At 43.5% G+C, this 25202-nt stretch overlaps 1 protein-coding gene across 4 annotated transcripts; it reads left to right on the plus strand.

Moving 5' to 3' along the window:
• Positions 1 to 1692: 1692 nt before the first annotated feature.
• On the plus strand, positions 1693 to 24585 carry LOC130115923 (tripartite motif-containing protein 3-like). Of its 4 annotated transcripts, none has more exons than XM_056283792.1 (13): positions 1693 to 1817; positions 14162 to 14340; positions 15031 to 15271; positions 15438 to 15589; positions 17315 to 17495; positions 17632 to 18361; positions 18885 to 18988; positions 19105 to 19272; positions 19377 to 19545; positions 20844 to 20903; positions 21158 to 21228; positions 22001 to 22141; positions 22286 to 24585. In XM_056283792.1, the coding sequence occupies exons 2-13, from the start codon at positions 14195 to 14197 to the stop codon at positions 22436 to 22438; spliced, it is 2316 nt and encodes a 771-aa protein (XP_056139767.1). In that variant the 5' UTR covers positions 1693 to 1817; positions 14162 to 14194; the 3' UTR covers positions 22439 to 24585. The 4 variants fall into 4 exon arrangements, with proteins under 4 accessions (XP_056139767.1, XP_056139770.1, XP_056139771.1 ...); XM_056283794.1 differs by lacking the exon at positions 1693 to 1817 and adding an exon at positions 10683 to 10800; XM_056283795.1 differs by lacking the exon at positions 20844 to 20903.
• Positions 24586 to 25202: the final 617 nt, after the last annotated feature.

A 25202-nucleotide genomic window follows, 5' to 3' on the forward strand; every position in this document is an offset into this window, starting at 1 on the left:
GAAAGCTATAAAGTGATAAAATTACACAACGAAGACAACAACACAAGAACACAAGCCATGCATGGCAACAGGAAACCGCCTACAACAACCAGGAATTACTAGTTTACCATTTCCTTTCACCGGTATTCCAACCAGCAAAATATTGAAGGGCCTTATTTTATACCTTATATGATGTCAGGTAGGAGTGAAATCCTGGTCGCTCTAGTGTCAAGTGTCTTACTGTTTAATGCAATGTTAAAGATATAAAGATAAGTATTATAATCTTATTTGAGATATTAAAGCGCTCTTGCTCTTTTTAAACTTTACGGCACGAACCCAGAGAAGTGGTGGGAGTCACTAATGCTCCATAGGCATATTAAGTTTAAATTAGCATCTAAGCATTGCATATGGGTTTTGAATTCTTGTGTTTTTATGTATTATATAAATATCTGAAAACAATGCTACAAAGAATTGATTCATCATTACCGGATAATGCCACTTGTGATTTTGCTACCTAAACCTTCCGCAAAGACAAAGCTACCTAGGGTGTTTACAGTATGACCTATTGTATGCCGCTGCAGCTGCTGTTAAGAGACAGACTGTTGCGGCCATCTTGGAGAAATTACGACGGATGCAGTCTCCATAGCAACTGCACGTCTCACAATGAAACCCTGAGACGACTGTCTTTGCCCCCCACCTCAAACTCCGCCCCCATCCCCACACTCAACACCCCCCCACACACCACAATTGCAGTCTCACTCACTGCAGCCAGTCTCTACAACCACGTGTTTTCCCTTTCTCTCTTTTTATCTCCTTCTTACTCGTTCCCTGAGGCCTCTGTCGTATGCACCTTGACTACACACAAGCCTGTCCGCCATATTTAAAATGACCCAAAGTGACCAATGCAATGCTTACAGCATGACTCTGAGAGAACAAAGGAATCAATAAAGGCTTTATTGTTAAGAGGCCCACCCCTGTCACCTCAGTGTGGGAACCTTAATAGCCTTGTCTACCCCTGAGAATCGCTGCTGCAAGAGACTCATCAAGTGCCCCCTGCCCCCATAGCACCACCGCCTGACCCCACCCAAATAACTATCACACATATGCCTTATGTATACACCTCCACGGTTTCGTCAAACACACATCTCCCTCCATCTCAGGCCTGCTCTGTGCTCACTAACTAGGCACGGTAATAAACATTTGCCTTCCGCGTACTCAAAACCCACCAAAACAGAGATTATGGTGCTGTGAAACAGGCTTCAAGAAAGAAAATACCAGAGGAAATTAAAAAAAAGACTTTTTAAAATGATTTTTAGCAGAAGTGTTCCTTTGTTGAGGTGACATACATTTGGGGACTATTGCCTCGTCGCTTTCTTTTCCACACTGATATGTATCTTGTGTTTTCACGCCCTGGCAATTCAAACCCAAAGGTAATGGAATTAACGTAGCCTCATTTTATGGGGGAGTGGGAGGTACCGGTGGAGGCCAAACCCCTTTGCACCAGACAGACTTCACCCCTCAGTCAGTTCCTGAGGATGTTCCAACTATTTTGTTTACACCCCACCTCCTTCTTATGCTATTGGGCTCCTAAGCTCCGCCCACTAGCTATATGACCAATAGAGTGTCCGGATGTGTCTACACCACTCCCTCCACTTCCACCTTCTCCTTTCCCTTCTTGGCTTGCTCACAGTTCCTTCCTTTCCTAAACAGACCCTGCCCTATCGTGTTAGTGGTGTGGTCGGCTGTGGATTCTGTGGTGGAGTAGTGACACTGACAATGGGTTGCTTTTTCTACAGCCTGCGATGCTGACACTCCACTCCCTACTGCTGGGAATTCATGTGAGTACAATCTGCCCCATTCACTCGTTCAAGTACGATATTTCTGCTTTCTCGTCTCATTACACTCAACGCCGTTTACTTGACTGCTTAGTACAATGGATGGGGCTGGGAGACAATTAATAATTTATAGCCGCATTACGTCCAACATCTGTGTATTCGTAAATCACAGCTTGGCAATAAACCACTGACCACTGTATCCTCTTCACGGTGATATAATCTGCCCTCTGATTGATCAGATTTGTAGAAGAAGAAGAAGAAAAAATAAAGAATCAAGAACAGCCTTGTATTCCAGCCCTTTTCACGATGAACTACTGTGCTGCTCAGTGTACCTTCCCGTATTTTTATTGCTTCCTTGACCAACCCACACGTCTCCATTTTAGCTCTTAGGCAGCCCTGGGCTGCAGGCTGTGTGGCAGGTGGGCATCTTTGCTGCAGTCTGGGCTCTTTTATTTAGCGTACACACTCTTTTGTTCGGGGGATTAGTGATCTTTCAGCCGTTTTCTGATCTGAATTTGCATGGAGTATAGTACACTCTATGGGCCACTTACCAGTCAGCTGGCTGTTTGCTCGTGTGGCTCTGGGACTCCTTGTGTGGCAATCTATTGCAGCAACAGCCATCGTTTCCATACCTCTAGCCTGAACTGTGAGCCGATGGATGGGTCAGTGAACACTTATCGATTGGCCATTATTCAAGACTCATCTGTGTGTAAAACTGAGTAGAAGTCCCACTGTCAGCCGATGCAGCTGGTGGAATGCTTTGGCTTACTTCACTCTGCTGCCTGCCTACGCTGGGTCACAGGGAGTTTGTAGGCGGCCCTGCATGCAGTGCAGTGCAGTGCCTAAGGCCAGAAAGTCAGCAGTGGTTTTGTGTCTGACTCTGGGCTTCAGGGTTGCAGTCAGGTCTTATCAATGAAAGGAGACTGGTTTATCTCGGATCTGTGCCGGTGTTCCTCGTGTTATATACATAGTCAACAGCACACCTAAGAGAAGAACGACATACAAGGCCTTCAGGAGATCACATTGATGCATCTTGGCACCGTGGCAATGCTTTTCAATCGTATTTGTGAGCCGACCTTAGATGTTAGATAGATGAGGTTACCCACAAAGCAGTAGTATCCTCCTGATGAACCTTGAACAAACGAACTACCAGCAGTAGACTGCCAAAAACAAACCACAGATTGTATCTCTGGGGTGACTAGATACAACCTTTTGAATACTAATTAGATAAAAGGCAGGCAGTGATGAAGATGTAGGTGGACACATACCTCACGATTGCAGTGTGCCTTCTATTGACATGTCTGCTAGTTTTTGAATGGCTTTCCCCTGACATAGTCAATGTCCTCCACGTAAACACTAAGCAATGATGGGTGGGTAGTGATTGATCATGCCTGGGTACTACTCCATAATGAAGATATTATCAGTCTGTCATTTTGGAATTGTAACAGATGACAGTGTAGTTTAAAAGAAAGGCGTTGATCTGAGCAAGTATGCAGAATAACTAGTATATTGTAGACCACAAATCAGACCCTGTCTTTTTCCACTGTACTTATGTTGGCATTTTAATGTAGAATACTGGCCTAATACTATGGATGAACATGTCTAAAGCCAACAGAGAGCAGGAAAAAATGGCACTTTTTACAAATTCACTTAGAGTGGGGCATCTAGTATTTGGAAGGTTGCTGATTCAATCCCCAGCTCCTCCAGAGATCATGTCAAGGTGTTCTTGAGCAAGACACTGAACCCCTAACTCAATACAGGGCGGCATGGCTCAGGAGATACAGCAGGTTGTTTAGTAATCGGAGGGTTCCTGGTTCAATCCCCGGCTCCTTCAGAGAGCGTGTCGAAGTGTCCTTGAGCAAGACACCGAATCCCTAACTGAATACAGGGCAGCATGGCTCAGGAGATAAAGCAGGTCGTTTAGTAATTGGAAGGTTGCTGGTTTGATCCCCGGCTCCTTCAGAGAGTGTGTCGAAGTGTCCTTGAGCAAGACATTGAACTTCCTAACTGCTCCTGATGAGCAGGTTGGTGTCTTGCATGGCACCATCAGTGTATGAATGTGTGCATGAATGGATGAATGTGAGACATACACTGTAAAGCACTTTGAGTGGTTGGTAGACTAGAAAAGTGCTATATAAATGCAGTCCATTTACCATTTATTGCAGATACATACTGCGTTCATTTCTCCAGTATATTAGTCTTCAAGTTACTACATCACTGACCGGATAGTACTAGGGCAATGAATTTCAGTCTCCCTAACTGTCACTCCAGTTATTAGCTTCACATATCCATCTAAATCTAATGACACATTTTGATATCTGATCCTTTTTCTTCAGATGGCACCAAAAGATCAAATCTAGAGTACTTTTCAAACAGCCTTGTATGATCAAGTATTATACTTGTAGCAATTAACCTGTGTCTCTATAATCAACCTTTATCTTGTATCATTCCATCAATCCTTTGATTTATTCTTTTTTTGTCTTCTTTAAACTACATGTCCACATTTTACTATGAGAACTCCCATATGAGCACAAGAGGAAGGTATTCTAAGTGATGAATAAATACCTAATGAAAACCTCTCTATTATTTACTATACTCATGATACTCAAGCTCATGATACCTTTACATGTGCAATGAGGCCACAGTAAGGAAAACATTATCAGTCTTTGTTATAATTTATGTATCCATCATATCTAATATGTCTAACCTATAAAAAACGTGTTCTCTAAGGTGTCCTTGAGTGCTCTGAAAGGTGCACACAAATAAAAAGTATTATTATTATTATTATTATTATGATTGTTGCGTTGTGTTTTTAAAGGTGGCCTTCAACAAGTGACATGACTGATTATATTCTGCTCACTAATGCATGCAGATTACGTAATCCACGGTGATCAATCCAAGTTGCCTTTTTTGTTTGACTTTCATCTTCAGAAGTGCTCTTTCCATCAGGGTCACCTGATGTGATCCGAAAACAATCAAAACATCATTATAACATCACAGAAAGTTGAAATCACTTCATCTGGATACAATGTTGATCGACAGAAACGTTTCTTCACTCAGCTAAGTGACCTCTTCAGTCCCAACTGACTGCAGGTGTCCCCACCCTTATAAACAATACAGTGGCATAACGACCAATACCAATGATCGGTTTCATATGCAAACTACCATGACGAGCGTTACAATGGCCATGTGTACTATTCACAGAGGATTGGGGAATAGTTGCAATCACATCATTGTGAGTCATTGTAAGATGGTGACAGATTTACTCTTGCCCCCCCCCCCCCATTGGTTCAGGGATGGTCATTATAATATGCTTGGAATATTATTTGTGACTCTCTTATGACAACTAATAGCACCGGCATTGTTAGGATGAGATAACTGATGATAAAACCCCCATGTGAATGTGTTTAAAGTGCCGCCTCTTGATATATACATAAAACCACATGACATCTACGTTACATTTATTGTCATGCGAGTGACCGCTTTGTAGCTTTGCAGGCTTTCGGCAGATAGGGGGGAGGGGGCTCTGAGTTGTGGCCAATGCCCAGATGCCGACCTTCATCAAATCTGCAGTGCATGGAGCTTCTGCACGTGGGTCGGCTCCCCGACATGCCGCATTGTACCATGTCAGCCGCTGTGACAGTGGGCTCTCGGCAAGAGCGGCAGATGCTCCACGAATCTCTCCCCTCTTTTCTATCAGCCTTGATTAACAACACCGCTGGCTACTCTGCTTGACAGGATGGGGTCATCTATTCTCTTCTCCTCCTGTATTGTAAGTCAGCACATCTTCTCTGCCTCATCAAAATAAAGGCAGATTAAAGAAGACTGATTTTAAGACTAACCCCTCGAATCACTGCTTGATGCAATCTGAAGAATAACTCGTAAGCACATTCATTCAGTCTGAAGAGCTGTCCTTCTTTGACAACGAGATATCAATTCTTAGTTTTTGCCAATACAATCAAATACCATAATTTAACAATTTTGCCATTCCACAAATCCACTGTAAGTTTTAGTAAATATTGTATTACATTTATGCAAATGTAAAAATGTTGCACATTCATGTCTATATGTATTGCACCTGTTTGTATTGTATATGTATTGCACACTCATGCATATGTATGATATGTATATGTATCTCAGCCCTTAAATTAGTTCCCTTATTTACAGGTCATTGGCATACCATGTCTACACACAAACACACAGTGGGTGCATTTTATGTACAAGGTTTTGAATCGTCGATCTGTTGAGTGGTTATCTATTAAAATCGATCTAATATGGACTATATACAAAAAGACAGATTTTGTCATGTAATCCTGGGAGGGGGTGAAGTTGCTGTTTTGGCATTTTTGTGAGAATAAGATTGAGGGCCCTGAGATTCGGGGACCCCCGCTGACCCCACAATGACCCTCAAAGCTTCCTGGCAACCAGAAAATTTACCTTTGCAGTTGGATTGTCTGGCTGACTCTGTAGGTCAGGTTTGACTCAATTGTGTTCAGCCTGTCCTGAAGTGACTTTCAATGTTTATTGCCAAAAGAAATGGAACAATTTTTTTCAACGCATCAATGTCTAAAATCCCAGGTATCACGGAGTGGTCATGCACGGTCGTTGTCTGGATTAACCTACATCGGAGTATTTCTCTAAATTGACATTTATTATTTTTCTTTTTTTGTTTTACTATCTAGGCCTGGATCATGGTTAGACAAGCGGCCTCGAACGCATGATATTTTCCAAAGTGAAGGCTTAAAAAACAAAGCTCGCTTGTATCTATTTTGCATGCTGTATTGAATTCTCCCGTGGGGTGGGGGCCCATTGATGCAGAGGGGTTGTAAAAATATTTTGTTCCATAATTTGCGGGTGTTTTAGTGGGTTTCTTGGTCGCACAGCTCAGATGCTATCTATGCTATCTGTTACCCAACCTCTCTCTCTCTCGCTCCCTCCCTCCCTCACTCACTCACTCACTCACTCACTCATGCACTCACTCACTCATGCACACACACCCTCCCTTTTTATTCATGTTGTCTCTCAACAAGCTTCCTTCCTGTATTACATTCTAGCTAACAGGGACAGGATGAAAGGAAACTTAAGGGAGGTCAGTTTATTCACAATTAAAAAATTGTGCACGGGGGCTGCTGCGTTTTAAGAGCAATTGCTGCATAAGGACATATCCACAGGCACACAACAGATGTGGATGGAAACATAAACTAGAGTCTATATTTAAACACAGTCTTGACAGCACATCACCAAAGGCTCACGCTTCCTACATCAGGTCACTAAGACTCTCGACTATGTTTACCAGTCCGGCACACAGCTCACTCGCTCGCTCGCTGCTGCAACAGACTCTTGCAGAGCACTGCTTGCACTGTTGTGACTCATAGCCATGGTTAGGGAGTAAGGAATGCAATGGTCCAAATGATGGTAAAGGTACGCCGCTTACTTTAAACATGGCGGTGATGATATCACAGATAGCAAAGCACAGACGACATGCAAATGCTGAAAGATTAGACTATTGTTTCTTGACTGCCTCATAAACAAATGGGTAAAGGAGATTTGTATATGACAATGCTGATACAACCGCAATGTAAAGCCATGGCTGGCTGGAGATGATGACAGTTATAACAATCAGATTATTCAGCGGTGGAACAAATAGAGCCTGTTCAACTTTGGGAACTGTAGTAAAAACTGGAAGCCCCTCCCCGAGGATGAGGGGGGCAGCCATTTTGAATCACTGTAATAGGCCAATTTCTGGGCCCACACATTGATTATGGGTAAAATGGAATCACAAGACCGTTGTGAGAAAATGTTTGTTCTATCGCCACCATCAAGTCTTGTTGATGATGCCTCAGTTCTCAAAAGATAGATTGTTGATTGTCAACATTTTTACAATTTTGTGGGAAATTCATGATCATATGTAAAAATAACAAAGATCATGTGGCATCATGTGTATCAGTCTATTCATTTTAGTCATCTTGTTACCAGCAAAAAAAAAAAAAGAAAAAAAAGAATAAGGAATGGCACAAATTGTTAAACCATAACTAATTTCTCAAGTATTCTATAGACCACAAGTGGAAATAAGAGTTCGCTGAGACTAATACTATATTCAAGGGAAATTATTAAACATCAGTTTTTACAAAACCTCTTCATGAAATGATGCTGATCCTCGTGTGCTCCATGCCAAAGTGTAAGGAAATTAATTTTCTGATGATCCCTTCCCTCTTTGCCTTACATTATATCTTACGGCTGGCTTCATTTGCATCACCATGCTGCTATTGGTGTATCGTCCAACACTTGAGAATCATGGTGTCCAAGTCCATTTAAAAAAAAAAAAAAAATCTTTATCCCATTTCTTGACTATGGAAACATGGCCTGTACCTGGGACCAAATACAGCCATTAGAAACATCTTAGGACTTACAACTGGCATCCAAATTCAGCAAATTTAGACATAATAGCATGTGGAATTCCCCCCCCCCTTTCTCTCCAATTTAATTTGGCCAATTACCCCCACTCTTCCGAGCTGTCCCGGTCACTGCTCCACCCCCTCTGCCGATCTGGGGAGGGCTGCGGACTACCACATGCATCCTCCGATACATGTGGAGTCGCCAGCCGCTGCTTTTCACCTGAGAGTTAGGTGTTTCACCAGGGGGATGTAGCGCCTGGGAGGATCACGCTATGCCCCCCCCCCCCAGACAGGCACCCCGACTGACCAGAGGAGGTGCTAGTGCAGTGATCAGGACACATACCCACATCCGGCTTCCCACTCGCAGACACGGCCACTTGTGTCTGTAGGGACACTCGACCAACCCGGAGGTAACACCGGGATTCAAACCAGTGATCCCCGTGTTGGTAGGCAACAGAATAGACCGCTATTCTACCCAGACATCCATCCTAGTATGTTGAATTTTACTGGTGGTCAATGAGGGAAGTGCCTTTTTGGGCCCGTTACTACTGTTCCCTCAATGTCTATTCATTTTTATACCGTACCCCTTGCAGGATCATTGATACCCTGATTTAACTTTTTACTGAATCAATAATGGAAAAAAGTAAATCAAAATAAAGTAAACTTAATCAGATTATGTTACTTTATGTGAGTAATCCAGTGCCTCACAATAAAAACCGGAGGAAAAAAAAAAGATTCCCAAGAGGCAATATTGTGTAGGATTTCCTGCAGGACGTTATGTAACAGGCCTCATAAATATGTAAAATCTATGGATCTATGGGTAGTAGATGTGCCTCCTCAATTCAGCCTGACAGTTTTTTCCTCGTAATTCTAAGTGGAGCATTTCCTCGGCACAACCTGAACCATTACTCAGCATCCATTAGTCATAAGGCAGGAAAAATGTCTTTCTTTTATTCATTATAGTACTGAAAGTACAATCAGACATACGTTTGGCAGGAGTGAGTCAGTACTTTTTTATTGTAAGGATGAAGGGAGTGAGTGAGAGTGAACCTTTTGCAGAGCATGTTGCGGGGGGTTGCTTATGGCCACCTCCATGGGAGAACATGCAGAACCCTCTATCCAAGCAGATCAAGCAGAGAGCAGCGTTTTCTCTGAATGTAAGCCTATACTACCGAGATCCAATTAATTTGTTTCTGTTATGCAGCCCTGTCCTCCAGAGAAAGGCTCTAAAGTTTAATATGAGCCGCAAACAGCTCAGCGAATGTTGAGTGTTATCCTAACCTTCTTCAGAATGTCATGCAAAATTGCCGTCATCCATCTCTACGGGGTTGTGATATTCATGTGCGGTTAGATGGGGTGTCTGCATGTTACATCCTTGTGAGGTGTGGCTGTAACTCAGAATTTGTGGTGACTTGACATGTGTAGGTGTGCTGATGGTGTCGTTAGTGTCTTGGAGACACATTAATCCAGATGATAGACAAAGCCCGACATTGCAGGTGGCCGTTAATCCACTTAGTGTTGGGTGAGAGTGTGAGAGATGCTATACATTCAAACAGCCTATAGATCCGGACACACATTAACAATGATATTAGCATCTTTTGTAATTGGACATTGATCATGCAGAGGTGAGACTCTGTAGCATATCGACAGGGTTAATGAAACATTGGTATAATGTGCTGAGCTTACAATTTCCACAGAGAAGACTTGAATAGGATAATGAGTTAAAGTCCTTTGAGACATTATAGGTCTGACTTAAGTATGGTCCATCGTCTCTACTTCTCTAGTCTGTAATATCATCATTAATTAAGGCTATTTTTAGCCTACTAATTCATTGATTAGTGCACTGTTGTTTTTGAATAATGAATTAAGGTCAGGTTGAGCCATATGTCATGGCCTTACTTATCTACAGACTCACCACTTACTATCCTGTGTTCTTCTTGATGGCAGCCCTTTAACAATACATTATTCCTATCATGCATTGGGAAGTTGCTTGCAAATTTGTGTTTGTACCTCTGACAGGACTCTCTAATGATGAAAGTATCCAAACCTTGTTGTAATATTGGCTTTTTGTCAGTGCTATTCGTCAGCCTTTCGTTGCTCTTGCTATCCACTCTTTCTGGATTTGTAGGCATGCACGACTACCTTAGGCTGCTGTCAGGGAGAGAGTGTTTTTGAGGGAAAAACACTCTCTGTGGTGAGGCGAGTGGGAGGACCCCGGCGTATGAGGGGCTGTTGAGGCAGCGGAAAGGGAAGGAGAGGCTGTTTCAGGGCTGGCCTTGCAGCTACAGCAAGCAGAGAAGGGAGGGGCTTGAGGGCTTTGGCTTCACGAGCTTCCTCCCTGATGTCACTGTTCAGCTGCTACCATTCAGAGCCCGTGTGAAGGGAAAGACGCTGAGAGAGAAGGAGGAGGGGGTCTTTTGGAGGGGAGAGGATAGAGGAGGGAGGCAGCGAGGGTCTGGGAAGGGCTGTAACAGTCGGTCTGGGTGTGTGGACAGTGAGAGGGATTCACAGAGCTCCTCCAGTCACCAGGCCATGTAATCACTTAGCAGGAAACAACAATGGGGTCTGCGTGCTTGAGAAAAATCCTGACTGTAAGTCTCCGATCGGTGAAATCAGGCCTGCTGATGCTATGAAGAAAGCCAAGAAAGAGAAAGGAAAAAAAAAACCCAAGAGAGAAGAAAAGGGAGAGAGCAAAGGGAGGGAGAGGAGTCGTGGGGTGGTGAGTTGTGAGCTGTGGCTGAAAGCAGGGCTGGAATGTCATTGTTAGAGCGAGCTCCTATATGTTGCAGAGAGACAGCTGCCCCCGAGCCGTGCACGCTCTTCTGAAAAGGGGCAGCCAGCTCTCTGCTCCCTCAGAATTTATTCCCATCTCCCCAACAGACAGACAGACAGACAGACAGACATACAGACAGATAGACAGGTGGTGCTTAGACTCAGCCAGCTGGGAGTCAAGTCAAGGAACTAGGAAGAATTTGAAGAGTGCCATTTGTTTTATGCTTCCCCCCCTCTTGCTTCTCTTTTTTCCTCTCTCTTCCCTTTCCTCTCAGCTTAGGAGCAGAGGTCTCAGTTGTGTTTGTCAAGACACAGCTCAGACGGTAACTGAAAGGCCGAGGTAAAGCTCGAATTCAGCCCGGTGCTCCCTGATGTGCAGAAAAGCACCAAGGCCTGGCAGTCAGCCCTGTCAAAAGGCAGATTGAGAGATTGCTCTGAAGCAGTCTTGAAAGAGGGGCTACTAAATATGTTATCCTTATTCTCATTAGACTATTTACTAAGTCTAGTCATTAGGTGTTTTATCGCTGAATCTGTTATGGCATTCATTGTCTGCGTTGCCCACCTATTTCAAGTCTATGTATCCCGGAAGAAAGAGCCGCCCTCTGACCCCTTCTCTTTTTGAGGTTTCCATTTCAATTTCCTTATTATTATTTTTTTTCTGTCGAGTTTTCATCATCTGAATTGAAGGCCTAAGGATAAAGGGTGTCATCCATTGTTGTTTACTGTAGGTAAACGGCCCTGTCTGAGCGTAAAGCCCTCGGAGACTTTAACTGTGATCTGGGGCTGTGGGAATAAACCTGACTGGATTGCAAACCTTGGTCTTGCAGTCATATTGTTGAAAGATGAGACAAGGCTGAAGTACAGTTTTGGGGACTGTGACGGGTCAGAGGTGATAGGGAAGTTCACGTTGCTTCCTCAGGGAAATTCTGTCTGTGTCCATCTCAGGATTACTTGCTTATAGGTGTCCAACTGTGCTATGCAACCGCAGCTTTTGGTGCATCACTTGGATCAAATGGGGTGATTGTAGTTATGAGGATAGACTAGTAATACCCCCCATACTCAGTGAATCCACAAAATGCACATATTGTCCTCTTATGTGTGAAAATATTGGCTGCCACAGAATAGAGTCAGTCACTTTTGTTAGATAGATAGATAGATTTTTATTGTTATTTTGTGTCCTACATTATCAGCTATTAGTAAATACTCAGTAGGTGATGTAATACAGTTGTGTGATGAGGAAATGAGCCAAAAGTATCGGTGTTTTCTCAAAATTGTGCTTGCTTCCAGGGCATCCAGGTAGCGTAGTAGTCTATTCCGTTGCCTACCAACACGGGAAAACCGGTTTGAATCCCCGTGTTACCTCCAGCTTGGTCGGGCGTTCCTACAGACACAATTGGCAGTGTCTGCGGGTGGGAAGCCAGATGTAGTTAGTGTCCTGGTCACTGCACTAGTGCCTCCTCTGGTCGGTCGGGGCGTCTGTTCGGGGGGGAGGGGGAGCTGGGGGGGAATAGCATGATCCTCCCATGCGCTATGTCCCCCTGGTGAAACTCCTCACCGTCAGGTGAAAAGAAGTGGCTGGAGGCATGTGGTAGTCTGCAGCCCTCCTCGGATCGGCAGAGGGGGTGGAGCAGCAACCAGGATGGCTCAGAAGAGCGGGGTAATTTGCCGGGTACAATTGGGGAGGAAAAAAAGGGAAAAGTCCCCCCCCCCCAAAAAAAAATGTAGCTTCCATAAGGTCAATAAAAATACTTTGCAAAGTGCCTGCTGAACAAAAGTTGACTAACACAAGAATCATATTTCAAGGACAAGAAATCTATTTTTCATGCAGCTTCTTGGTTTCGGTGTGGCTTATGTCATCTCTCAAGCTGAATACTGTAAATGTTTCACCAAATATTCTTGCCTTCATTGTCATATAAATGTGTCTTCTCCTACTTTCATCTCTTTTATGACATTAGCAGGGGGAGAAGGAGGAAGAGTGTTATTTTTGAAACCAACTTAGTTGGTGTTAGTCATGGCCAGCTCATTCTCCACAGCGCAGCATCCGAAATGAAGGGCCGAGAATAAAGAGATGGTGGCTCATAGTCAGCGTCACAATGAGGTGCTTTAGGCTGTGTTGTGTCTCGGTTTTCTGACAAAGTCACTCGTCTATTGGATTGCTGAACGCCTCCATTCGTTTAATGATGACAGATTCCGTCCTTACATGGAAGAGAAGGGAAATTAGTCGTGATGTATCACGCTGAAATGCTGACCACACAAAAAAAGAAAAAATACTGTTGGCTGAAAATACATGCAAGATTGAATACTGACTGAACAAGAAAATGAAATACACAATATTTGCATTTTGTAAGCATTGAGCATATTAAAAGGGTATGTTATGGCTTTTGGTAGTCAGGCATGTAATCCTTTATGCCTTCATGCAATATGACAGATGTACAGCATGTTATTGGCACACACACACACAGATAATCAGTGCTTGACCTACTGATACAATTCCATATAATAGCATCTCTGCCATTGCAACAGGAAAGCCTCAGCCATCCGCTGATATGGGCCTTGACGAATTTTTTTTTTTGGGGGGGGGTTATATTTCAGTATACTGTGGCCTAAGATCAAGGGGTCTCCTTGTTAATTACAGTAGGAAGCTACTTTTGATTGCTCAATATTTCTCCCACAATATTCTCGTAATCATTGCAAACATACATTCAGGGAGCTTATTATGGTTTACTCTGGGCACCCATGCCTGCCATTCATGTGTTTGAGGTAGACTTGTCTAATGAGTTACTGCACAGGTGATTTCTCCAGGATTGGATCAGTACCTCAACTCTAAATTCTGGTCTGCAGTGTTAATCACGTTGATTAATTTGTCTTCCAACCGGTCTCGGTCCTTATATCTATATAAAGCCAAACAACCTCAAGGCTACACCGGTTTGCTTGTGAGAAGAAAGAAAAGGCCCATCCAAGTCACACCAGATGAAAACCATCATCATGAAAAACAGATGATTATGCAGTCTGTATCTGTCAATGGTTTCTGCTCTTCTTCCCCTCAACCCATATTCTGGTTCCGTATGACTCATTTTGTCCTTTTGCTCAAGTTAGCATGAGGATAAGTGATTATACATCCTCTTCAGACTCTGGAGGCCTCCTCCCTCACGATCCCTTTTCTTTCACCCCGTCTAACAGGTCAAGTGGTTCCTGTGCCCTGTTTGCCTTTGAATGTCCCTCACTATGGCCAAGCGTGAGACTGGCAACACTAGCCCTGTGGTCAGGCAGATAGACAAGCAGTTCCTAGTCTGCAGCATCTGTCTGGACCATTATCACAACCCCAAGGTCCTGCCCTGCCTGCACACCTTCTGTGAGAAGTAAGTCGCTCCCAGCCAAGAGCCCCGACAGTCTGGAAACGATCAACTACCCGAACCACGTTATTTCTAAAACATAGCACACTTTTTCCAAGGTGAAGATGACTTTAGAAGTTGACACTACATTTTTCTCATCTTTGAATGATTCATTATGCTGTTATCTCTCTTTATACGAATCAAAGATGGATTATTTGAAATCCCAAACTATAGCAAGCAGGATCTTCAAGGGGTTTACAGCTGTTTGATACTGCTTTTAAAGAAGAGTTATCAGTATTTAAAGAAATTTAAATATGTAAATTTGAATTTGATTTTATTCTCATGAAAAAGTGCTTGGAATAAGATAACTTCTGCCAGTGGTTGTCTCATCTACATGTCCACCCTATGATGTAAGGCAGCAACCACTCGGAGCATGGTAACTAGAAAACAGTCTGTTTGATGCCACAGCACTTCTGGCAAACGGCAGATGTTTCCACAGCTCTTTTGCCGTCACACAAAACAAATGCTTCAATCTGTTAAGAGCATTTTCTGTATTATCAGCAGCAAGCATTGAACCAACTGTAAATATTATCAGCGGCATCAAGTGCTCTGAACAAGTCTAAGGAGTTGAAATTATTCTTTATTACCATGTTGGGCCTGGAAATGGGAGTTGAATAGCATTTTATCTGATCCGTTTTATTTCTTGTCTTTGTTTAGGTGCTTGCAGAACTATATCCCGCCTCAGTCTCTCACGCTTTCCTGCCCAGTGTGTCGGCAGACGTCTATCTTGCCGGAGAAGGGTGTGTCTGCCTTGCAGAACAATTTCTTCATAACAAACCTAATGGAGGTGTTACAGCGGGACCCCGAGTGTAGCCGACCAGAAGCCTGCAACGTCCTGGAGTCAGTCAGCGGGGCTGCAACCTGCCAGCCCCTCTCTTGCCCCAACCATGAGGGCAAGGTGAGGTGGTTCCAGATAGAATCAATATCTGTAAATGAGAGTGGACTGAGAGCCGAGCTTAGCCAATGGCCAAACATTACTTCCAAATAAGTTTTTCTGTGTAAAATGTATCATTTATTTTTCTCCTGAATTCCACATGTCTGATGCTCTGTTGCGCCCTCTGCAGGTGATGGAGTTCTACTGTGAGTCATGTGAAACAGCTATGTGTCTAGATTGCACAGACGGAGAGCACAGAGAGCATGTGACTGTTCCTCTGAGAGATGTGCTGGAACAGCACAAGTCTGCGTTGAAAAATCAGTTGGACACTGTACGCAACAGGTACTGTTTCCCATGCTATACCCCAAAATCTGTAATACAATTGCACTTAGCGATCCCTTAAAGCAGTGATGTCAGATCATGTGGAGAGCCATTTGTACGCAGGTTTTCATTCCAACCCCCTCTTCACTCTTTGCTCCCTCCTCACATAGATGGCCTCTATGACTTTCCGTTCAAGCCAGTGTTCCTCCCTGTCAATGATGTGCACATCCTCATCCTTGAAAGAGTGGCCACTGGCCTGTAGATGGGTGTGGACTGTGGAGTCCTGGCCTGACGTGTTAGCTCTTCTGTGTTGTGCCATCTTCTTGGCCGGCATCCGTTTGGTTTCCCCAGTGTACAAGTCACTGTTTAGTTCTCTTCTGTCAGGATGAATGTGTGTTTATCATTGAAGGCCACTGGTGTGGTGTGGCGTTGGAAGGAAAACCTGCATACAGATGACACTATGCAACATGATTTGCCACCACTAAAGCAAGCAAGAAAGTTCATTTATATGGCACATTTCGTACATAGGGAAATCCGGTGTGCTTTACACAAATAGAACAGAAAAGGAACAACCATCCATCCATCCATTATCCAAGCTGCTTATCCCAACTGGGGTCGTGGGGATGCTGGAGCCTTGGAGCCTATCCCAGCAGTCATTGTTATTAGGCGGCAGGCGGGAAGACACCCTGGACAGGCTGCCAGTCCGTCACAGGGCCATATAAAATATAATTAAAAGAGAGTAAATAAAAACAAATAGGAACAATCATATATAAAAGATAATTAAGAGTAAAAAGTACATGAAATGTACTTTGAAATAATAATTAAAAAGAGTAATATAATTAAAAGACAGGTACTATAAAAAGAAAATACAAAGTACAAAAAAAAAATAGAATTAAAACATAGTCACTTCCCCATCGGGAGTGGCTAGAGGTCTACTTCCGGAATTAAAGTGCACTAGGAATAAGGTGCAAGTTTTAAAGCTCAATCATAGGCACGAGAAAAAAGAAATTTTTTAACCTAGATTTGAAAATTGCTGTATCTGGGGCACATCTAAGATCTGGTAGTTTGTTCAATTTGCATGCAGCATGACAGCTCAATGCTGCTTCACCATGTTTGGTTTGGACTCTGGGCTGAACTAACTGACCCGAGTCCATGGATCTTAGAGTCCGACCCGGTGTATACTTTTCAAGCATGTATGTGATGTATTCTGGGCTTACACAATTCAGTGATTTTTAGACGAGTAGCAGCACTTTAAAATCTATTCTGTAACTAACTGGAAGCCAGTGTAGAGAGTTCAGGGCTGGAGTAATGTGCTGTTGTCTCTTGGTCCTGGTTAAACCTCCAGCAGCAGCATTCTGAATAAGCTGCAGCTGTTTAATGGTGTTTTTGGGAAGACTGGTTACGAGACCGGTTAAGAGACCGTTACAGTAATCAATTCTACCGGAAATAAGAGCATGGATGAGCTTCTCTTGGTCATTTTGGGATAGCAAACCATCGATTCTGGCTATATTTTTAAGATGATAGAGGGCTGTTTTAGTGATTGCTTTGATATGGCTGGTGAATGTGAGATAAATAGCAATATACTTCATATTATTGGTGGCAAATCACCACTTTATAGCAATGCACTTTAAATCAGTGCTGGCGAATCATGTTACATGAGTTGCCACCACTGATTTAAAGTACAATGCTATTTTCAAAAGTTTTGCTTCGTAGTCCAACTTTTAATTCTTTACTGATTTCTGGCAGACTACCTCAGCTGACGGCTGCCATCGACCTTGTGAATGAGATTGCCAAGCAGCTTACGGAGCGTAAGAACGAGGCAGTGACTGAAATCGGTAACACCTTTGAAGAGTTGGAGAAAGCCTTACATCTGCGCAAGACTGCCCTCATCACCGAGGTGGAGAACATCTGCAGCACCAAACAGAAGGTTACAGTACTCCCCAAACTGCGCCTCTTGTTACTCTTATTACATATTACTTATTACATATAACCTGAGTAAATATGTCCTGTTTCAGTCAAAATACCTCTGACTGGCTGTATCTGTTTTGCTGTGTGTTTATCAGGTGCTTCAGGCCCAGCTGGTCTCCCTACTGCAGGGCAAGGAGAACATCCAAAGCAGCTGCAACTTCACGGAGCAGGCCCTGAGCCACGGAAGTGCTACTGAGGTCCTGCTGGTCCAGAAGCAAATGGGCGAACGGGTCAGCGCCCTGGCTCGACACACCTTTCCCGAACATCCCCATGAGAATGGACACCTAGAGTGCCAGGTAGAAACAGAGGGCCTGCGGCGCTCAATTCAGAATCTGGGAGTCCTGATTACAACAGGGGCTGTGGCCCACACCAGCGTGGCCACCGGCGAAGGCCTGCGACACGCACTGGTGGGTCAGCACACCACCGTCACCGTCACCACGAAGGACAAGGATGGGGAGCTGGTGAAGACCGGCAACGCTACTTTGAGGGCGGAGATCATCTCTGCTGATGGCGGCTGCACCGAAGCAGAGGTGGTCGACAACAAGAACGGCACCTACGAGGTTGGCTATACCCTTCGCTTGGAGGGAGAGTTCAGCTTCTCTCTGCTCCTGTATGAACAGCCGGTGAGGGGGAGCCCATTTCGCCTGCGAGCCGTTAAGCCTTCAGATGTCCTCCAGTCGCCAGACGATGTGAAGAGGAGAGTCAAGTCCCCCAGCGGAGGAGGAGGCCATGTTCGGCAGAAGGCAGTGCGCAGGCCCTCCAGTATGTATAGCACCACCAAGAAAAAGGAAAACCCCATCGAGGATGAGCTGATCTACAGAGTTGGTGGGTCTACAGCCAGTTAATAATTAGGATGTAACTATTACAACTATAAGAAGACTGCTTTTAACTATAATAATCGCTAACTGAGCAATATTAACTCTCTCCCATATTTAGTTGTCATCGTAATACATACATTAATTTGTTTTTGGGTAGTTGGGGACCCTGACACTATCAAAATAAATTTTCTCTTAACACCTTTTTAATGTCTAACTATAGAAGATTTTTGCTGCCTGCTGGTTTAAGAGTTCTAATAGTGTGAATATGTTAAAGCGTCAAGGAAAATCAGGATACCTTCTGTGCAAGTGATATAATGTGAAATTGTTGAAATGTATTATGATGATTATTATTATTAGTAATAGTAGCAGCAGTGGTGGTGGTGGCAGTAGTAGTATAAACATGATCCATTGTATGAACATTTGCACCATTGGGATTGTAAGATGCTTGGGTAAGAAGTTTCCACCAAATAGATTTTTAAATGCCATCTGTCAATCTACAACAGACTTGTCTCATGGTGTTTACTCGACAGGAACGAGAGGGCGAGATAAAGGAGAGTTCACTAACCTACAAGGCATCTCCACCTCCAATAATGGGAGAATCGTGGTTGCAGATAGCAACAACCAATGTATACAGGTTGGTGTCTACCTCCCCACTGACTGGGAGGACGTGTTGTAGTATCAAGAAGTGAAGCATTTCCATTAATTGTTTACATTTTCAGCCAAGAAGTAAGAAGCCTCTTTTCTTCTCAGGTATTCTCTAATGATGGACAGTTCAAGATGAGGTTTGGGGTCAGAGGGCGTTCGCCAGGGCAGCTGCAGCGTCCCACTGGTGTCACGGTGGACGTGAACGGTGACATCATCGTGGCTGACTATGACAACAGATGGATCAGTATATTCTCCTCCGACGGCAAGTTCAAGGTGAGAAGATGGGATTTAGTGAAAACAAATGGATTCTTTTATTCTCAAAGACACTCACAGTATATGTGTCGGTAAAATATCTGCCATCCCTCTGCACCTCACAGAGCAAAATAGGGGCTGGCCGCTTGATGGGGCCCAAAGGTGTGGCTGTGGATAAGAATGGACATATTATCACCGTCGACAACAAGGCCTGCTGCGTCTTCGTCTTCCAATCAAACGGGAAGTTGGTGACTAAGTTTGGAGCCAGGGGAACACTGGACAGGCAGTTTGCAGGTACTATTGAGTAAATTTACCAGTAATCATGTCTTTAAAACTGATGTCTCTGAAAGGATGCAAAGAGGTGTGTGCCAAGCGTCGGCTCATATTTTAGGACATGTGGTTGGGCCAGATTTACAGACTATCCTCCATCTTTTATATTGCACAGCGATGTTCATTTGTACAAATTACCTTACTGCCATAGCTATTCAGTGAGCTGACTGATTCTTTGAATGTGATAACAGAATATAACTGATTTCTGCCTGCAATGCCATCGCATGTATTTTTTTTTTTTTTGTGTGGTTTATTTCAGTAATGAATTGATTGATATAGCCCTTAAAATATACTCCTTCTGGGGCGTCCGGGTGGTCTATTCTGTTGCCTACCAACACGGGGATCGCCGGTTCGAATCCCCGTGTTACCTCCGGCTTTGTCGGGCGTCCCTACAGACACAATTAGCCGTGTCTGCGGGTGGGAAGCCGGATGTGGGTATGTGTCCTGGTTGCTGCACTAGTGTCTCCTCTGGTCGGTCGGGGGCGCCTGTTCGAGGGGGAGGGGGAACTGTGGGGGGGTAAGCATGATCCTCCCACGTGCTACGTCGCCTGGATGAAACTCTTGACTGTCAGGTGAAAAGCGGCTGGCGACTCCACATGTATCGGAGGAGGCATGTGGCAGTCTGGCAACCCTCCCCGGATCGGCAGAGGGGGTGGGAGCAGCGATCAGGATGGCTTGGAGGAATGGGACAATTGGCCGGATACAATTGGGGAGAGAAAAAAGGGGGAGAACAAAAATATAATCCAAAGATTCAAGTAAATTCTTTATGAGACAGTACAAGCTTGTCTCATGCCATAAGCAATCATCAGCTGTCTGATCCCTGGATTATTTTGCTCCTTATTTGTTGAGCACTTTTCCTATCAAGTGTTTCTTTTAACAAAGTTATATTTCTTTTAACAAAGTTTTATATATATTATATATATATATATATATATATATATATATATATATATATTCCTTCTAATCATTGACTAAGTTTAGACAACTCACTCTCAAAGGAAAAAAAAAGTGTAATTGTGTACAAAGTTTTAAGCACTCTGCTGCTTAAATGAAGATCCAGTGATCCACATCCTCATGCCATTACTTCTCACTCATATTTAGAGAGAGTAACTAGTAGGATTTGCCTGTATTATTATAATCCTTTATTGCTATGGCTTCACTCTTTGCAAGGAAAGCTTGTCATGTGCAATATTACACCTGCAACTGCTCCATTTTCAAGATTTCATTGCTCACTTGGACCTTTCCCTTTTTTTTGTCTTTAGAAAAAAGTGGTGCAAATATTGCACTGGAACAAAAGCTTAGTAAATCTGGCCCTGTCTTCAGTAAGTAATGTTTCATTCACTGTCTAGATTTACAATGAGAAGTGATTCTTAGCTGTACAGGTCTCTCTCTCGGTGTGTTGGACTCTTTAGATTCATAATATGACACCTCTGTTTAGTCATGTAAGGACCAGCGTTTTCTACGTTTCTTGCAGTCAGAGTCCAAAAATAGTCTGGAACTTCCTCTCATATGTTACAAAGCAGTTGATGACTCATCTTTCCTCCCTTTCCTGCACCGTCTCCTCGCCCACTTCCAGGTCCTCACTTTGTGGCCATCAACAACAAAAATGAAATTGTAGTAACGGACTTCCATAACCATTCGGTCAAGGTATGGCTCACTATGTGAAAATTACATTTATATATATCTGTTAAATTCACTGACGGCACCAATATAACGTTAACGTTTTTGAACAAAACAAACCAAAGCAATTCCCTTTCACCAGTTTTGCTGGCGGGCCTGATTTAGATTATGGTTATGACTGCTCGTTATTAATGTGTATCACATTTTTCCATTATTCTTTAACTTTAACTGTTGTGATTGCCTTGTTGATTTAAGTTCTGAGTAAAATTGTTTGTCCTCATTCTGTGTCATGGAGAAATAATTCTTCTCGAAATTATAAAAAGAAAAAAGTCTGCTGGGCGTCCGGATGGCGTGGCGGTCTATTCCGTTGCATATCTTCACGGGGATCGCCAGTTCAAATCCCTGCGTTACCTCCGGCTTGGTCGGGTGTCCCTACAGACATGATTGGCCGTGTCTGCTGGTGGGAAGCCAGACGTGGGTATGTGTCCTGGTCGCTGCACTAGCGCTTCCTCTGGTCAGTTGGGGTGCCTGTTCAGGGGGAGGGTGGACTGGGGGGAATAGCATGATCCTTCCACGTGCTATGTCCCCCCAGTGAAACTCCTCACTGTCAGGTGAAAAGAAGTGGCTGGCGACTCCACATGTATCGGAGGAAGCATGTGGTAAGTGCAGCCCTCCCCGGATCAGCAGAGGCAGTGGAACAGCGACCGGGACAGCTCGGAAGAGTGGGGTAATTGGCCAAGTACAACTGGGGAGAAACAGGGGGGGGAAAATGTCTGCTAAAATGTATGCTCCTCCATAGGTATACAACGCAGATGGGGAATTCCTGTTTAAGTTTGGCTCCCATGGAGAGGGGAATGGTCAGTTCAATGCTCCAACAGGGGTGGCTGTGGATGCTAATGGAAATATCATTGTTGCTGACTGGGGCAACAGCCGAATTCAGGTAGGCCTGTATGAGATTATAATGTGAGATGGCTGTTAGGTTGTGCTTCCACTTCTTTTCAGTTGAATGTGAGACACGAGTTCATCGGTCGAGCTTCAGTAGCTCATGTGCTAAACATGCCCTGTGTGTTGTGCCGCCATCCAGGTGTTTGACAGCTCAGGGTCCTTCCTATCCTACATCAACACATCAGCGGACCCCCTTTACGGCCCCCAAGGCCTGGCCCTCACCTCTGACGGTCATGTGGCAGTGGCTGACTCGGGGAACCACTGCTTCAAGGTCTACCGCTACCTGCAGTAGAGCCGTTTTAACCACCACAAGCACTGAGCAACGACACAACCAATGTATTCTACAGGGTGCAATGACCTCTCCAGTACAGCCTTTTGATGTGCACATCATCGGATTATAAGTCACGGCTATACCAGAAGTTATTCCTTGTCTGGTCCAACGTTTTTCTTCCCTGAGATGTGCATTGAAGGCTGTTTTTAAAGTTGAGTAATGTAACACCTCTCTTGTCAAATAACCGGTGTAAGGCTTTGGTCTAATATTAGAGGAGGTATAAAAATGATCTTTTTTGAGTATGAATCACCATTTATGATATCGTCCAACCCCCACCTCCTACAAGAACGGACTGGGTAAGAGAAATGAATGAGCCATAACTTGTTCAAATGCATGAAGTTTGCTTTTATCTTAAAACGCCTAGGCAAGAACTTGGAGTTTTACCCAATCGGTTGCTTTACCATGAACTAGTTAGTGCTTACAGTGAAATGAACAATGGCTCCATTTCTCCAGCAATTAAACGCATACTCTTCCTCTCTATGGAAAGCTGACGCCTCTCATGAAACATGTTGCCACCATCCGTGCATTGATTTGCTGTATGTATTGTATATGCATAAATGTATATTGTGTATATTAGATCACTCCGTATTTACGTGTGCTACGATTTTGAAACACAAAGCCTTTTGGTTATTCACAGAAACAGCAGTCAATGATTCCAGCATTTCAAACAAACGTGTACGGCAGCTGTTAATAAGTGTGCTTTTAAAAAGGCCCGGGCACATGCTTGAAAACGAGTGTGTCATATTTATTGCAAATGTAAGCGGCACAATAATCGATTTTGTTGATAACTGTTGTTTTAAAAGAAAAATACAAAATGGAAAAAAAAGGAAAATGCTAATTTATTTTATTTTGTACACAAGCGCAGCCTTTACAAATTATTTTTCTAATTTGATGTGCTTTTTTTTCTTTTTCCGTTAGAGCCTCACCACCGTTCCTTTTCCCTTAGAGGGAAATTTAGTTTTGGAGCAAAATTCATTGTTCCCACTGTCATGAACAGTTGTAAACATTGACAACTCTTCCCCAAAGCTGGACTCACAAGGCATTTTCTCAACACAATGTCTTTAAGCGGCTCCATTTTCAACTGATGAGAGGCTATAGACACAAGTTCAATGACTGTTTCTTTTTCTTTTCTTTTACTACTAAATAAACTTAATTTCGTACCAGAGCCGCAACGGGAAATGTACACATATCTGAACAGATCTTGGTAAACCCCCCCCCCCCCCCCCGGTTGCTGCAGCAGATTTGTGTTACCACACATCGCGTCTCGTACTAAACGTTAATGCTGCAGCTCAAAATAATGGCTTTTGATGATGTCACAGTCTGTGTGTCAGACTTTGTGGGAAAGTTGCTGATGTCTACAAATCGAATCCGGATCAAAGCCCATCGAAACGATGTACATGAATTCCATTTATTTATTTATTTATTATTTTGCTTTTTTTTGCATAGATAACAGCGTAGAACTTAATAGGACATAACTTATTAGATGGTATTTGCTAACAAATACATCTAAGGTGGTTGATGCAATAGCAGACTTCACATTTTAGCGTACACTTGCCTATGATGATATGACTAGATTATGAAACATTCAAAATGCTGTGGAATTTGCGTTTCGGTCCGTGCCTATTTAAGCCAGGATTCCCAAGGAAAATGTTCTGTGCTAATCGAGCTACAGTGCACTCCCCCTGGTGTTAATTTTGTGTATTGTCATAGAGAAGCTTGTGCCACAGCAGTGAATGGACCAGATGCACTAAGAAGGGTACCTCTTGGTCTGAGGCCATTTGCCATACCACTGTGCAAAGTGTCCAAAACATCGTTAACTTTTGCCAGTTTGGAAACGGCAGGAAGTGCTGCAGAGGCTTGCACTGTGAGATGAGTATAGAGCACCGAACAACATCAAACCAGGATGGTGCCATTTTTCTATGCACCTGATTCATTGTTTGACTTGTTGCCAAACAGGGGCCTTGACATCTTACAATGGGTCAGAGGCTCACTTTTTTTGAAAAGTGCTAAAAGCATCATTAATTGTAGTCAACTTGTGTTACACCAATCCAAACCGTTTTCTTTTCTCTATGAATATGCACTGGTAATAAAAGCACATGGTTTACGGAGATATTGTACACTTTTGACTGTTTGTTAAGCACGCTCGTTGCCCAGCAACACTGTAGCAATGCGAATTCTCCTAAATTAACTCACTGTACGGAAAAGCTAAGTAGGCCTAGTTTTAGATCGATCTAACAATCCAAAATATAACCTCAAAATGTAGGGTAATTTCACAGGCGAGTCTTTTTGCAGATCTTTTTGTTCTCTAAAATGCTTATTTCTCACCTCATCAAACATAAAACAGCAGAATTGAGGCTGTATCATAACATACTATATGTTGCAAGCGCGGTGACTCGGTTCTGTGGAATATGGCCAGCTTTTCACAATTTTATTGGTAGACTTTTTTTTAGTCATTAAAGACTTTAGACATTTTGGAAGTGTAACCGGTTATTTTCTTGCCCGGTGCGGGATTCGACACGGGGTGTACAGCAAAGCGACATCACTAACCGCTCGGCTAAAGGGTCAGACCCGTTAGCTAGGGACTAACGTGTCTTATTAGTAGTTTACAGTAGTACTGCTGCATCGAGCATAGGACCACAAAAAGAAAAAAAAAAGTTTTGTCAAATGTTGCTTTATTTGACGTAAACGTTGGCTACTGTGGGCCAAACCATAGAAGGCCATACAC

This window comes from Lampris incognitus, chromosome 7 (assembly GCF_029633865.1).
Source record: "Lampris incognitus isolate fLamInc1 chromosome 7, fLamInc1.hap2, whole genome shotgun sequence".
Lineage (NCBI taxonomy): Eukaryota > Metazoa > Chordata > Actinopteri > Lampriformes > Lampridae > Lampris > Lampris incognitus.

Coding starts and splice junctions, on each gene's coding strand:
- LOC130115923 (XM_056283792.1), top strand. CDS start 14,195: ATGTCCCTCACTATGGCCAAGCGTGAGACTGGCAACACTAGCCCTGTG. Junction 14,341..15,030: donor CTGCACACCTTCTGTGAGAA/GTAAGTCGCTCC, acceptor GTCTTTGTTTAG/GTGCTTGCAGAACTATATCC. Junction 15,272..15,437: donor GCCCCAACCATGAGGGCAAG/GTGAGGTGGTTC, acceptor CGCCCTCTGCAG/GTGATGGAGTTCTACTGTGA.